General features: G+C 41.8%; 1 protein-coding gene across 2 annotated transcripts in view; it reads left to right on the plus strand.

Annotated features, from left to right (window-relative positions):
- FDCSP (follicular dendritic cell secreted protein) overlaps positions 1 to 14,047 on the plus strand; it is a 16,210-nt gene extending 2,163 nt beyond the window's left edge. For both annotated transcript variants that reach the window (XM_027854451.1, XM_027854450.1), the window contains 4 exons: positions 3,567 to 3,637; positions 4,751 to 4,783; positions 8,577 to 8,770; positions 13,895 to 14,047. In XM_027854451.1, the coding sequence (XP_027710252.1) occupies positions 3,567 to 3,637; positions 4,751 to 4,783; positions 8,577 to 8,750 (278 nt within the window). In that variant the 3' untranslated portion in view covers positions 8,751 to 8,770; positions 13,895 to 14,047. The remainder of the gene's footprint in view (positions 1 to 3,566; positions 3,638 to 4,750; positions 4,784 to 8,576; positions 8,771 to 13,894) is intronic.
- Positions 14,048 to 17,018: the final 2,971 nt, after the last annotated feature.

Consider the following 17,018-nt stretch of genomic DNA (forward strand, 5'->3'; position numbering starts at 1 on the left):
ATCTATCTATCTATCTATCTATCTATCTATCTATCTATCTATCTATCTATCTATCTAAATGTGTCATTTATTGCATAAAATGTTCTGCTGTTTAACCAACATGAATAACTAACATCAGACAGGTCTGTGTCTCATCCATGACTAAGTTTTACCTCTTGGCTTATCACTCTTAGCTAAAATGCTGCATTTCCTTGAAAGGATGCTCTACCCAATGGGCATTACCCCAAAGGATATGGCATTCTTACCCAAGGCTAAGCACATGTTTTATATGATCATCTTAACTGACTCATTAAATATCATCTGAAACAAATAATGCTGGTATTGACACTATCATTGACCAAGTATTAAGATGCTAATGCCCGAGATCCCATGATCAGGATTAATATCTTTCCCAAATGGGTTGGGAAGCGGAAGTTAAACTACTCACTAGTCCCCTTAATACGGTTTCTATGAAAAGGGGAATACCAGATTGATCCCTAATTTCAACACCCTGGGACATTCCCTGATCCAGCTGGATAATGTTGGATCCCAGGGGAGAGGCTCGCAAGCCACAAGCTTCATTCCATCCTGCTTCTGAATATATAAAATGTTTGTCGGTGGTGGGGCCACCTTTATTCTCTGTTCTCACACCGGAATCTAAAGGAAGAATCTGAGCCCAAAGTCTGAGGTAAGAGAGCTTTTAATAATGAAGTAGTTCTTCGTTGGGCCTCAATGAAAAGAATTTGTATTTCATTTTTAAAATTTCTATTAATTAGAATACCTGGGGAATGAGGTGTTCTAGTTAAAATATCGATAAGGAAACCCTTTTAAAATTTCAATCTGGTAGTTAAAACTATGTCAGAAGTACATTATTAGTCTGTCTTCCTTCTGGCTTTGGTAACATGTATAGCGAGCATAATTAACCTCTTTCTTTGAGAATATTGTAATTTTTCTTTATTCTGAACTTCAATCAATACTCGTTAGTGCTATTGGTATAGACAGTAAGGTCTAGGAGATTGGCCCTTGAATCCGTACTGAATTTGTGATGAAGCCGGAAAGGATTTCTGTGTTTTTAAATGAATTAGGGCTATAATGATATATTCGCATATATATTATATACATATGTAATTCCCATCCAAGGCTAAGCATATGTTTACGTGATCATCTTAACTGACTCACTAAATTCCACTGAAACAAATAATACTGGTATCTATCATTTACCAAAGATCCGAATGCCCAAGATGCCAAGATCAGGAATAGTATCTTTCCTAGCTGGGTTGGGGGAGAAGGCAATGGAAAGCAGAAATAAAACCACTCAACAGTCACTCTGATATTCTTTCTATTTAGATGGGAATTAAATGTGGTTTTATTATTGTTACTATTATTATAGCACTGCTTTAGGGCTACAATAATATTCATAATTTATATCATGCTTTAAAGTTTGCAAAGTAGTTTACATGACATGTTATTTGATCCTCAGAGCAGCCCTGGGAGGTAGATGCCATTATTATTCCCATTTTACAGATGAGGAAAGTGAGACTGAGAGTGGTTAAGTGACTTGCCCAGGATCACACAATTAGTAAGTGTCAGAGGCTGGACTGGAACTGAGGTATTCTGGATTCCAAGCCCAGTGCTCTGTCCAGACAGGGATCGAGTTCAGATAGGGGCTATAACTCTCACTGGTCATCGCCGATGCCTGTAACTAAACTCCTTCCCTACTTGCACCTCTTAGAGTCTTTCCTTCCTTTCAGATACAGCTCAAATGCCATCTGAAGCCCTTCCTGATACCCATACGATCTTTAATTAACAGAGTATTGTGTCTCTGTGTTGTTGCTCAGTCATTTTCAGCTATGTCCAATTCTCCGTGACCCCACTTGGGTTTGTTTTTCATTTTTTGTTTTTTTGGCAAAGATGTGGTTTGCCATTTTCTTCTCCAGTTCATTTTTACCCATGAGAAAACTAAGGCAAACAAGGTTAAGTGACTTGCCCAGGGTCACACAGCTAGTAAGTGTCTGAGGCCAGATTTGGCTCAGGAAGGTGAATCTCCCAGATTCCAAGCCTGGTGCTCTAGCCACTGTACTGTCTATATTCCCCTGTGCGTATATTTGTGTCTGTATAATTAACTTAAAATTTTTATCGCATGTATTTCATACGATTTTTATTGACTTCCCTACTAGAAGGTAAGCAAGTTGTTAGCAGAGATTGTTTCATTCTTCCTTGAACATAGTCTGAGCGTGTAGATGTTTGTTGAGTCATTGCTATATCTCTTAAAGCAGAAAAAAAATAGTTAATTGAAGGTCGCATTTCATTAAGATTCTCCTTACTTACCAGAACACTATTTTGCTAAATGTTCTCTAACCTGGAGTTCGATTCAATTCAACAAGCAGCTAGTGAAATCCTACTGTATCTAGGCTGGTAGCTTTGAAGATTTCAAAGAAGAGAAAGGCATAGCCCCTGTCTTCATGGAGCTTATAATCTAGTAAGGAAGACAAGATGTGTCCCCATTAAAATGAGAAATCACAATAAAAGAGAACAAAGAAAAGTTGTCCCATTAGGGCCAATCCCCTTCTGCCTCAGGTCCTCCACCCTGTCAAGGTCCCTCCTCCTCTGTCTCCATTGGCTGAAGGCAACATGCTATATCTGCCATCGTGGAATCATGGCGGTCAGGTAGCACTGTGGATAGAGCGCTGGACTGGGAGTCAAGAAGCTCCGAGTTCAAATTCAGCCTCAGACACCAGCTGGGTGACCCTGGACAAGTCATTTAACCTCTGTCTATCTTACTTTACTCCACTATAAAATGGGGGTAATAATAGCACTTACCTCCCAGGATGATTTTGAGAATGAAATAAGATAATATTCATAAAGTGCTTTGCAAATCTTAAAACGTTATAAAAATGCCAGTATAATAATCATCATAATAGCATGCATTATTTATAATATATTATAATATAATTTACAACATTACTTATATATTACATAATCATATATCACACCAAATATATAACATATGGTATGTTATTTATATTATATATTTATATAATATTAATATAATAGCATTGGTTGTTTATATCATATTTACAATATTATTTATGTATAAGATTATATATTATATAATTATAGTGTTACTTATTATTTATGTTATATATTATATTTATTATTTATAATATAATTATAATCTTCTTTCATAACCTTATTTATATTCTATAATTATACCATATTGTTTATGCTATATTTTGGTAATATATAATATAAACTTATTGTTATTCTTATTATATTCCATACCATAACTTTGGTATGGAAAGTTAACCTCAGCACTTCAGAACAAAGGTGTGGAAAGTTTTCTACAGTTTGCTAAGGGATTCAGGCAAATCAAGCTATGATACATAAATTATAGGTTGAATAGTGGCGGTGTCACAGAGTCATAAACTGTCAGACCTGGGAGGGACCTTAGGGACCTTCTAAGTCAATGCCCTCCCTGTTCTGAGGCCCAGAGATAAAGCGATCCCCCTAAAGTCACTAGTTGTGTCTCCTGAAGATGCCTTAGCAATGCTATGTGTTGGTCACGATGTTGCACTTCTTGCCGCCAGGACGCACACTGCAGAGGATCATGAAAGCCCTCCTCATTGTAGCTGTCATCGCCATAACTCTGGGCTCCCTGGTAAGCTCGGTTTTTGTATTCAAGAGCTCTTGCTTCCCTCCTTCTATTAGACTTTGGCCTCTTTCCTTCTCCTCACTGGTCTTCTGGTTTTTAAATAGGAAATGAGCAATAGCGTCTTCAGGATGGATGGGGTCCATTAGTGCCATGGCTGGGAAGCTCACCTTCCTCTTGGGTTCAGCTTTTTATCTCTTAAGTGAAAGGTTAAGTTACATAGAAATCTCATGATTCTGACCATCTAACCTGTCCATCGGGAGAGCTCAGAGTCGGGGCATTCATAGCCTGGATGAAGGGTCAAGACAATGAGCGTTGTGCCAGAGGCAGCTAGGGGGCGCTGCAGTGGATAGCACATGGGGCCTGGAGTCAGGAAGACCTGAATGCAAATTCATCCTCAGACACTTCTTAGCTGTATGACCTTAGGCAAGTCACTTAACCATGTTTGCCTCAGTTTCCTCATCTGTAAAATGAGCTGGAGAAGGAAATGGCAAAACACTCCAGTATCTTTGTCAAGAAAACCCCAAATGGGGTCACGGAGAGTCAGACAGGGCTGAAATGACTGAACAACAACAACAATACATCATGGCAGATCCTGAGAAGCAGTAAGACAGTCATGCTGTTGATAGTCACAGACTTATAGATCTCAGGCTAGAAGGGGCCTTTGTTGTTGTTGCCCAGATGGTTTTTTTTTTTCTTGTTTGTTTGTTTTTTTGGTGAGGCAATTGGGGTTAGGTGACTTGCCCAGGGTCACACAGCTAGAGCGTATCATGTGTCTGAGGCTGTATTTGAACTCAGGTCATCCTGACTCCAGGGCCGGCGTTCTATCCACTGCGCCACCTAGCGGCCCCATGTCCAGACGTTCACTTAATCCAACCTCCTCATTTTACAGATGAGGAAGCTGAGGCCCTCTGCAGTCAAGTGACTTGCTCAGGGTCACACAGGAAGTGAGCCCGGGTCCTCTGTCTTCAAATGCAGCTTTCTTTTCTCTGTGCCACACCTGCCTCTATTCTCTATGTCATCTCCTCCTCAGTCATTTCTTTTTGGTGTGTGTGTGGGTACGTGTGTGTGTGTCCACATGCATGCTTGCATCTGACAGATTTCTACTGGCTTGTATTTTAGGCTGCTCAGGACCAGGAACGGGAAAAGCAAAGTGTGAGTTCCTCTTCCTCTTGCCATATTGCCTCTGTGAAATCATCTGAAAATGCCGTAGAAAGAAATACGCTTAGCGGGCTTCCTTTTCTGAAAATTGTTTTTGTTGTTTGGCATTCAGTCATGTCTGACTCTTCATGACCCCATGGACCACGGCACGCCAGGCCCTTCTGTCCTCCCTTGTCTCCTGAAGTCTGTCCAAACTCTCATTCGTTGTTTCCATGACACCCTCCGTCCATCTCATCCTCTGCCATCCCCTTTTCCTTTTGCCTTCAATCTTTCCCAACCTCGGGGTCTTTTCCAATGAGTCCCATCTTCTCATTATGTGGCAGTTCTCTAATGTAAGAAGCAATCAGCAGGGAGTTTGGAAAATAATGAGATAATTAATTTTAAATTAAGCCAAGGAAGATAAGCAAAAAAGGCCATTTTATGTTTGTTTTTGTTGCTGTTGTTCAGTCTTTTTAGTCGTGTTTAACTTGTGACCCCTTTGGGGATTTTTCTTGGCAAAGATACTGGCGTGGTTTGACATTTCCTCCTCCAGCTCATTTGACAGATGAAGAAACTGAGGCAAATTGGGTAAAGTGACTTGCCTAGGGTCACACAGCTAGTCAGTGTCTGAGGCCAGGTTTGAACTCACAAAGATGAGTCTTCCTGACTTCAGGCTGGCGTCTGTGTGCCATGGCGCCCCTTACCGGTCCTATTTTATGGTTAATCATGGTTAACTAGACAAGGAAATCAAAACAGAGCTAAACTTCAAATAATCAATGCTTTGGCACTGAACATAAATCGATATGCTTCCTGGCAATGCTAAAAAAAAGAAATAGTAGTCAGGAAGTTTGCATGGAAGCCATGTTGTAACAGCATCAAGAAAAATGGAATGCCCGCCTGAACTTGTCAAAGTATGCACTGGCCCTGGTTTTAGTCTCCAGGTCATAGGACCATATTGCTTACGTTGGAAGGGATCTTAATGATGACTGAGCTGAATCTCTTCATTTTACACATGAGGAAACTGAGCCCCAAAGAGGCCACATATTATGCCCCAGGTCAGACAGGCTGCAAATTGTGAAATTGCAATTCTAACCCAGGTTGTCTGACTTCAAATACAATCCACTGAGAAGTGTGTGGTTTCTCCCAAGTTTGCTGCCCCACATAAATTGTCCGTAAATATCCCAGCATGTGCCAGCTTTAAAAATCATTATGCGTGTCTATCTTAAACCTCAAATTATATTGAAGGAGTTTCAGACATCAGCACTTTAGGAAACTGTTTCTGACTGCAGAGCTTTTCTCTTTACATAAGTGGAAATCAGAGACATATAGTTATGTATTGTCCAAACCGGTTCTGAATGAAAATGATGGCTAGCTTGAGTAATTATCTGGTTGGATTTGGATGAAACACTACCCAAATATGATGTTATGACTAGGCTAATCCACCTCAGTGGTCAGTGCCCTCCTTTGCTCAGCACAGTTCAAGCGTCTGCTCTGAAAGCAGATAAAGGGAGTCGAGATCTGGGTTCAAGTACCGATGCTTACATTTGCTAGCCAAGTGGCCTTAGGTGAGTCACCTATCCCCTCAAGGCCTCTGTTTCTTCACTTATTAATTGAGGGAGCTGTTCTAAATGATTTCCAAAGTCCTTTCCAGGTCTGGTTCTATGCCCTTGAGAAAAGAGTCGCTAAGGAGTTGGGGATTGGGAGGCCCTAAGGTTCTGTTTATTTCAACAGTGGCTAAGTAGACCAAAAGACCAACAACTTATTTTTGTCCCAATGGCAAGATCAGTTTCTACAAAAGATTTATTATAATTATCATTATTATTATTTTGGCAGAAGACTTGGCATCTGAAAGAAATCTCTCTGGTGAAGCCTGACAAAAGTCAAAGTAGTGGGTTTGAGGAACAGGCAGATAAATAGAATATAAACAAGTCCAAGTGCCAACGAGGTGAGGAAAGTCCTGCTTGAATGCGACTGGATGAGATGACCCTGTCTAGTCTGCCCCAGCTCTATTTTATGGACGAAATTATCTACTGATTGAGATGCTTCAGATAGCCCACATGGGCCACGATCAGCTGGAAGTGACTTTGTACCCTGACCTCCTCTAAGCAAATAATTGTCCCGATAAACTTAGAAATAGGATCAGAAATTTAAACTAGAGTTGGAAGGTCAATCAAAAAGGAGGTGGGGACAGCATTGGTTAAGTGCCTACTATCTGTTAAGCATTTTACAAGTATTATCTTATTTGATCCTGAAAACAACCCTGGGAGGTAGATGCTATTATTATCCCCATTTTACAGTTGAGGAAACTGAGGCAGAGGTTCAGTGACTTGCCCAGGGCCACACAACTAGAAAGTATCTAAGGTTGGATTTGAACTCACATGTTCCTGACTCCGTGACCATGGGGCCATGGAGAATTGGACATGATTAAATAACAAGTTCTTGATTCCAAGCCCAGTGCTCTACACACTATGCCACCCAGCTGACTTAATCTTAAGTGCCTACTATGTGCCAGGTACTGTCATAAGCCCCGGGGACAAGGAAAGGCAAAAACAAAGAGCGTCCATTAGAATGAGGGAGACACCATGTAAATAAAGAAATACATAGAAGATACCTACAGAGGAGACAGAAGGTGATCCCAGAGGAGAGGGGTTTGAGCTGAGTCCTGAGGAGAGTCAAGGAGAGGCAGACGGGAAGGGGCTGGGCAGCCTGGGCACGAAGGACAGTCCAGCAAAATATGGAGGACAGAGATGGAGTGACCTGTCCATGGAACTCCAAGGAGGCCAGTGTGGCTAGATCGAAAGGAGAGGAGGAAAGCAGAAGATGACTGGAAAGGCAGGAAGGGCACAGATTGTGAGCAGCTTTAAATCCCAAAGAATTTACATTAGATGCTGGAGGAAACAGAGAGCCCCTGGAGCTTTGGGGGGCGGGGAGGAGCTAGGTTTTGGAAAAATCACTTTGGCAGCTGAGGGCAGGGTAGACTGTGATGAGGAGAGACTTGGGGACAGGAGATTATTGCGGTAGTCCAGATGAGAGGCGATGAGGGGCTGTATCAGGGTGGCAGTTACATGAGTGGAGAAAAGAGAATGTAAGAGAAATGTTGCAACCTCAGTAAGGAAACTGAGGCCCAGGGAAGTTAAGTGACTTGTCCAAGGGTACTTAGGTAGAAAGTACAGAAGAGAGAGGCAGGGTTTGAATTCAGGCCCTCTCTTCCACTCCACAATGGGATACGGGTCTGGTGTATAGCAAGCACTTAATAAACGTTGCAGCTAGGTGGCGCTTCAGTAGATAGTGTTAGGCCTGGAGTCAGGAAGACTCATATTCTGGAGTTCAGATCTAACGTCGGACACTAACTAGCTGTGTGACCCTGGGCAAGTCACTTAACTTTGTTTGCTTCCGTTCATCTGTAAAATGAGCTGGAGAAGGAAATGACAAACCACTCTGGTATCTCTGCCAAGAAAATCCCAAATGGGGCCACAGAGTCAGACACGACTGAAACAACAACAACAATAAATGTTTATTGAGAGGGCAACTCACCTTGGCTTTCATTTTTATAGGGAAGTCCCAGGTGATAAAAGATGTAGCAATCTAGGCTGTCACTTTCTAAGCACCGTATTGTCTTAAAGAGTTGCCTGGGAGCCTAAGAAGTGACTCCCCCAAGGTCACACAGCCCGTACATACGAAGACTTGAACCCAGGTCTTCTTGGTTTCAAGACCAGCTGGTTTACATCATGCATCCTTCTGTTAAATAGCTATTTATTGTACCTCCACACTTTAAATAATGAAGCTCTATCTTACTTCTTTGTCGCAGCTGGAGAGTGAAAGCGATGAACAGTTTGCAGGGTTTTATGGGAATCGTTACTGGTACCCGTTTGGCGCCTACCCACCCTACCCACCTTTCGGCTACCCCAGATATCCATGGCCAGGGTATTACTTCATCCCAGTGCCACCTGCAGCAGCATCTCCTCCTTCTGATCAAAAATAAGTCAAACGGAGAACAATGAGGTAAGTCCCAAGTTACTCTACAATGGAGTAACAGAACTCCACTTCTGTTAGAACATTCTATCAAAGAGAAGGAAAATGGCACAGGAGATAGACTTCGGGGCTTGGAGGAGGAAAACTGGGTTGAAATCCCTCTTCTCGCATTAGTAGCCGCGTGACCCTGGGAAAGTCATTTAACCCGGATTGCCTCAAAGAAAAGTGTGGCGTGTACAAGGAGGAAAGTATCCAGTCTAGCTACAGAGTAGGATAAGACAGCCCTGGAAAGACAGGATAATAGATTATGAAGGACTTTGAACGGCAGGTCGAGGAGTCTGAACTTGAGAGGGAAGAGAGAGCCAAGGAAAGGCATTTTTGCTCAGAGCAGCGACATGGTGGGATCAATGCTAAAGCATTATTATTCTGTCAATGATGCCTAGGATTATAGCAGAGAGAGAAGCGAGGTGGGCGGCTGAGGCTACCATTGCACTAGAGCAATGAGCCTTTTGGTTGTTGTACAGCCATTCAGCCATACCCAACTCTATGTGACTCCATGGACTTTGCCCATGGGGTTTTCTTGGCAAAGATACTAGAGTGGTTTGCCATTCCCTTCTCCAGCGTGTCCCCATTTTACAGATGAGGAACTGAAGTGAACAGAGGTTAAGTGATATTCCCAGGGCCATAAAGCGAATGCGTTCTGAGGATGGATTTGAACTCAGATCTTCCTGACTCCAGGCCTGGTGCTCTATCCACTTCACCACCTAGCTGCACAGCGATAGTCCTAACAAGAAATAATGCGGGTCTGTGGTGGGGAGAAGGCTATAAGTTGCAGCAATAACAAAAAAGGGATGGATATGAGTGATGCTGCAGAGAGAGAGTTGGCAGATTTTAGTGATTAAACATTAGAGGTGAGATAGAAGGAAGGGGCAAGCAGGGCTCACACCAAGGTCTCACCCCTGAGAGACTGAGCTGATCAGAAAAGTCAAACATGGCGCCTCTGGGCCACATGCAGCCTGGCTTGAACCAGATTAAATGTAATTTGAAAATATTTAATGAAATAAATGAACTACAATAGGACATAGGGAATGTTAGTATGTGGTTTTCTAGGCTGAAATTCAGCCCACAGGGATCCTTAGATTTGACGAGTGGCCCCATTTCTAATTGAGTTCCACACTATTGGGGCAAGTCACTTCACCCTATTTGCCTCAGTTTCCTCATCTGTAAAGTGAAATGGAGAAGGAAATGACAAACCACTCCAGTATTTTTTGCCAAGAAAATCCCAAATGGGGTCACAGAGAATCAGCCACAACTGAAACAACTGAACAACGACCAAAATAGAATACAACAGATTTGCCAAAATGCCGGATAATTTCGTGATAACAGGGGTGGTTCTAGATCTGGGAGGATCAGGAAAGGTGTGACATATGAGGTAGTATTAGAGCTAAGCTTTGAAGGAAGCCAAGGATTCTAGGAGCACACGTCAGTAGGGAGTCAATTCTAAGGATGAAGAAACTGAGGCAAACAAGTTAAGCAGCTTGCCCAGGGTCACATAGCTAGAAGTGGCTGAGGCCAGCTTCAAACTCAGAACTTTCCTGATTCCAAGTCTAATACTCTTACCTACTGCACCACTTAGTTATAACATAGCTGCCTCACTTAAATCCAATTCACCCTTGATGTCATGGGTCCTCCTCAAAAAAGGACAAACAATGACAAAAACATGGTAAGACTGGTATTTATAGCAATATACCTTTGGCTATGGATAGGAGATGGGAGGGATCTACTGCAGGGCCGTAGTACCAATTAGGAAGTTTATCACCATAGTCTAAGTGTTGGAAGCCAGAAGGCCAGCCACTGAGGATGCACCGGTAAGGCGAAAGTGGCAGCAAACAGTTAAGGCTTGGAAGTTTGGAAAGAGATGGAACAGCGCCTAGACAGGCCAAAAGCATCAAAGAAGAGTTTTTTAGAGCTGGAAAGAGCTGATGATTTTTGCAAGCAGGGAACTGCTGAAGACAGAGTAAAGAGGCAAGGATGGCATGAAGGTTTCAAACCTGGGAGACTATGTAGGCGATGGGACCAGTGCCAGGAATGAGTATATCAAAAGAAGAAGCAGATTTGGACAATAAGATAATAAGCCTGGTATGGGAAACTTTGAGTTTGAGACGCTGAAATGCATGAGACAGAAGGAACGATTATAGCAAAAGTCAGGAAGTCGTGGGAATCCAGAACAGAGATAGAGATTAACCCCAGTGAAGAGTCAGGATACTTCTCTTGTGACCAAAAGAAAAAAGAAGAAAAGAAAAAAAAGAATAGGAGGAGAGAAACAATGATGATGTTGAAAATTTTTGACAAGGGGGGAACTCGGTCTTCTTGGGGAAGCAGGAACCTAGGTGCTCTGCTCTACGTGTTATGTGTATTGAGGCTACAGGTGCGATGGGAAAGCTTCCTGATTGACGAACAGATTGAGTACAGTTGCCATCATGAGTGAGGGAATCAATAAGAATATTCCTAATGTTTGCAAGGAAGTTGGTTGTCTAGAAGTTGGTATCATTTTCTTCCATTCTTAATTTTGATTAGGCTCTCAAACCAGTCCACAAAAACAAGAGTAACCTATAATGTGCCCAAATTTGGAATGAATAGTACTTTAATACATAATAGTTTATACTCAGATAGCACCGTAAGTTCTTGCAAGACTTTTACACATGGAAGGTGAGTCAATTAGGCAATAAACAAGTATTTATGGTGCACTGTGATAAGGAATAAAAATCCAAGGAAAAAGAAAGAAAAAATCCCTACTGGCAAAGAGCTTAAATTCTAATAGAAAAGAAAACAAGGACCTATGCAAATAAATACATACAGCATAAAGTTAATACAAATCCATATACAGTAGCTCATAAAAGGTCGTTTGGGAGGGAGGGCAGAAACATTTGGGGGAGGGGATCAGGAAAGGCTTCATGAAGAAGATGGTGAGGGAGCTGCATATTCAAGGAAGAGAGTGATCCGGGGGTAGAGGTAAAGAGGGCATGCATTCTAGTCAAGGGAGGGCAGGCAGAAAGAAGATGGAGCCTCACATATGAGGAGCGCGAAGGGTGATTTACAAGGAGGCAGGAAGCATAGGTTGGAACCAGGTTGTGAAAGGCTTTAAAAGGTAAACAGACAAATTTATATTTTATCTGAGAGGAACTAGGAAGCCCATGGAGTTGACTGAGCCAGGGAGGGACATGGTCCAATCTTCAGTTAATGGGCGGCAGTGCCATAGGAGGATCCAGAGTAGGGGGAGAGATTTGAGGCAGGGAGACAGATTAGGAGGCTTTGCCACAATCCAGGTCAGTGATATCAAACTCACATAGGAACTGTGGACCACTAAAGGGTAAATAAGGATCCCTGGGGGCAGTATATTGATTTAACTTTTAAAATGTAATATCTATGTTTTATGGTATTTTTGTTTATTTTCTTAAATATTTCCCAATTAAATTTTAATCCGGGTTGTGCTCCACTGGGGAGTGCTGCCTCTGGTTTGCCACTACTGATCTAGGAGATGGGGGGAGGGGTGCTAGACTAAAATGGTGGAGCCAGAGAATTCCTGCACAATCTGATGGGTTCTAGGTAATGGGGGAGGGGTGCTGGACTACAGTGGTAGAGCCAAAGAATCTCTGCATAATCTGATGGGTTCTAGGTGATGGGAAGAGTTTCTCATGGGCATCAAGTCTCTTACAGGATAGGCTAGGAAAAAAAATACTTTTTTTTAATAATTTGATCAATATAAGGAGCTCCCAGTAAGAAAACTGCCTCCACTAATCCAGGTCACCAGTTGCCCGGCAATTTATCATGTTAGAGTTGTCCAGGACACTGAGAGGACAAATGATTGACCCAGGGCCACACAGCAAGTCCATATTGGAGCAAGACTTCATCCCAAGCAAGTCTTATGGACTCTAAGGCTAGCTCTCTACCCTTTATGTCTCCTGGCTGCTCAGGCTGGAAAGCAGATGAAAACATTTCTTCACTATAACCAAGACTTTTTTTTTTTTTATACATTAGGTGTTACCATTAATGGGTAGCTAGGTGGCATTGTGGATGAAGTGCTGGGCTTGAATCAGGGAGACTCATCTTCCTGAGTTCAAATCTAGCCTCAGACACACTTAAGAGCTGTGTGACCCTGGGCAAGTCATTTAACCCTATTTGCCTCAGCTTCCTCAGCGAGAAAACGAGCTTGAGAAGGAAGTGGCAAACCACTCCAGTATCTTTGCCAAGAAAACCCCCACTGGGGTCATGGTGAATTGGCTACAACTAAAATGATTGAACAAAACTTACCATTAGTAGCTTTTTTAAGTCACAGCACCAATAAATCAGAGATCTATAGCTAGAAAGGGCCTCAGAAGTAATCTGATCCAATGCTCTCATTTTACTGATAAAGAACATGAGCCCCAGTGAGATGAGGTCACTTGCCCAAGGTCACTCAGGTAGTAAGCCTCAAAGATAGATTTTGAACCCAGGTTCTCTGACTCTAATCTCTGCTTTTTATGCCTCTCCCACACTTACCATATCAGATATCTAAAAAGCAAAGCCCTGAATGCAGTAATGAAAGATAAACTTGATGATTCTGTAGTCTAGATTATATCCGATTCCCTAGATAAGGGGTACCATCAGTCAATCAATCAATGACTAAATCAATCAATAAGCATTGACCAAACACCTACTATGTGCCAGGCACTATGCTGGGCACTGCAAAGACACACATGTCCATTTCATTCAGTCGGTACAAACATAGCATCCGAAGGATGAAGTTCAAGACAAGGAAATCCTAGAAAGTATTTCTTACTTTTCTAAATTTGATAAGCAGCCAATCCTCTACCCCAAAAGTGAAGGCAAGAATGGCACAGTTGGCTAAGGAATTCAAACACTCAATATCCAATGTGTTCTTATCCCAGGAACAAACAGAGAACTTCAAAGTCAATGTTTCAAATTCTATCTGGAAGCCTTCACCTTCCCGTTATTCATCGAGTCTATGGTTGAACGTTTCCCAATCCTAGAAACTAGATGACAGCTGTCAAGAGACATATTAGGGTGTTTGTAGTAGAAAAGCAAAATGTGCAGTGCATCCCAGGAAGGCTGCCTTTGCAGAATTAATGATAGCATTTCCATCCTCTCTTTCAGGTCATGCTCAAATTCAACCTTGAGTTCATGTTCTCTAAAAGCTGCCTCCTGGAAGAAGGCATACTGAGGCCAAAGGGGAAGCAGTTGTCGATGCATATCTTGGACTCAAGGCATTTAACTATGTTCAATGTGATGACTCTTTTCCAATAAACATTAATGGCAAACGTTTCAAGATCTGCGATTTCACTGGTTTGCTTTATCTCTCAATGCATATCACGACCCCTCTACACCTTAAAAGGTAGTATTCATCAGTTACTGTGACTGGCTTTGTATGGATTTATCTACACACAATTTATCACTCACACAGATGAGCCTCTCCAGACTTAGCCAGACTAATAAAACAAAGAGATGTTTTATCTATACCTATCTTTAGGTAAATATAGATATGGGGCCATCGCTATATTCAGGTTTCCAAAACTTGAGTCCTTTATCTTTTCACAAGTCCTCATTTTTCATGGAATTTTTTTTCAACCTAACTAGAATTAAACACATGGCATTATAGTTAGGCAAAATGACATTTACTGAGGACACAGACAGTAATGTGAAGTGCACCTGTGATTTCTTTTTTTAATTTAATTTCTTTTTTTTTAATTACAGGCATATTTTCTCTTCCTTCTACCTTCCTCATACATAACCATTGTAAAAGCAAATATAAAACAAAACCTTTGTGACATATATGAATAATTTTACAAAACAAATCCCCACATTGGCTATGTCCAAAAAACAAAATCAAACCAAGCCATGTGTGTCTCATTCTATACTTTGAGTCCATCATATAGTTCTCAGGAGATAGGTAGCATACTTCATCTCAAGTCCTCTGGAATTGGTGGTTGTTCACGCATTAATCAAAGGTCCTAACTCTTTCATAGCTGTTTGTCTCCACAAGGCTGTTGTCATTATATAGATTATTTTTTGGGGTCTTAAAAATATTTCCTTTGCATTGTGAGTCCCTCACCACACCATCAGGAGGTGGATAGAGTGCCTCACCATTAGTCTCTGGAATCATGGCTGGTCATTATGCTGATCAGAGCTTCTAAATCTTTCAAAAGTTGTTCAATGTCACAATATTTCTGCCTCTGTAGAAACTGTTGTCCTGGTTCTGCTCACCTCACTCTTCATCATTTCATATAAGCCTTCTCAGGTTTCTCTAAAACCATTCATTTCATCACTTCTAACAGCACAATAGCATTCCAATGTATTCATATATAGCGTGTGTGTATACATATATACGTAGTTCAGTCTTTCCCAAATTGATGAGTACTCCTTTAATTTCCAGTTCATTGCTACAACAAAAAAACTACAAAATATTATATTTTTAAACACATGGGTCCTTTCCTTCAATCTCTTTGAGGTTGAACCTGTGATTTCATTGCTACAAGGAAGTCTTAAATGAAGAAACTCCCTCTACCAATAGAGGTCAGCGCCTTCTCTGAAACGTAAGTGCTGCCTAAGGCACTGAGAGCTTAACCAACTCAAGGTCATGCAGCCAGTATGTGTCTTGAACCTTGGTCTTTCTGGGTCCACGGCCACTTTTCTATCCACCCCACCAAGCTGCTCCTTCCAAGGAGATGGAAAAAAGATAAATAACAATAAAATAAATAATGGGCAGTCATTCCATCACCCATTTCCCAGTCCTAGGGGTATGTGAGTCCACAAATCCCAGCTGCCCCATCAGCACTGAACTCCAGGTTAGAAAACAGTAAGGATGTGAGTGACTTTTCTAGAACATGAATTCTGAAATTTGAATGCTTGAGATGGTGTTAACTCTCAGGATGAGGGTGCTGAAGCCCTGGGGTGCTGCAGCCATTACTTGCCATACATAAGTAGCAAAGCCTTGCTATCCAAAAGTTTCTACCTTTGTTGGCAGGAGTAAAATGAAAGTCAAGGCAAAGTCCCCTCAGTTCTAGGTGCCTTTTTTCTTTCCTCCCTCTGCTTCTGTCTCATTTTCTTTATCCCTTGGCTTCATCTCCAGCTGCCCCATCATTTACTGGATCTCACATCTCTTGCAAGGGTTTCACTCAGCCACTCTCTGGGGATTGCAAGGATCTTCAACTAATCAGAGTCTGTGCTACTCAGTTTATACAAACCCTAGATCCCATGGACCAAGAGGCAAACCAAAGCCATGCCCAAGGCATCCATTATTGACAAAGGCACTCTCTGCAAATGCCCCATTGCGTTTATATTTTGCATAAGAAAAGTGTCTTTCCATATAATCAGATATTGGTGCTATCGACCAAGCAACCCTGGGATGATCTGAAATGAGGGTCCATCCACATGCTTATGTTGATTGATAGCAGCAGTTGACTCAACCTGAGGGAGAGGATACTCTCCCACAGCATACAGTCCATAGAGAGATGTTAGAGTACCAATGGCAGGGTCGGGTGGAGAGATATAAGGTGATTGGCTAGAAAAAACTCTCTCCTCTCTCTCTCTAGCCCCTATCTCTCTGACTCCTCCTTTCAGATATCCTCATGGCTATTATATTAGTCAATGCCAAAACTCTGCCCTTCCATGGGGATGGGATTCTTTTAAATCTCTCTGCAGAGAAACCAGAAGAGAAGTTGCCTTATTCCTTTCTCACACATCTCCTCCCACTAGAAACTGCCAATTTATTCTACATTCAGGACAGTCTGAATTCACTTTGTAAAGGATAAGAAAGCAAGAGAGTTCCCACTTTTGTTCTAGGCAACAGAGACAGTTATAGCCACTCTATATCAGCTCCATGTGCTTTGTCTGACTCAATTCAGATTTTGTCTTTTTCTCTCACACCAGGCAGCTCCAGCAACCATAGTTGTGGGGACCCTGGACAGCATCCCAGAATGGAGTTGCTGGGGTTCCTTCATTCTGTCATGGCTAGTCTACTCTGGTTAGGATAAAATAATATTTGCTATGCACTTTGCAAACCTTAAAGTGCTATATAAATGCTAGTTATTACTACTATTACTATTATTATTAATTTTGGAAGACATTTTTGTCCCTGTACTCTGAATCACAGCATCTTTCCAGTATCATTCATCTCATCTTGCTCACTTCTTGCCTTTAGATTTCATTGTGCTCCTTCCTTTAAGATGAGGAGAAAGGAAGACTCCTTTCTGATACAGTCACATCCCTTGCAATCTTTGAA

Source organism: Vombatus ursinus, unplaced genomic scaffold (assembly GCF_900497805.2).
Source record: "Vombatus ursinus unplaced genomic scaffold, bare-nosed wombat genome assembly UNPS02010461.1, whole genome shotgun sequence".
In the NCBI taxonomy this organism is placed as follows: domain Eukaryota; kingdom Metazoa; phylum Chordata; class Mammalia; order Diprotodontia; family Vombatidae; genus Vombatus; species Vombatus ursinus.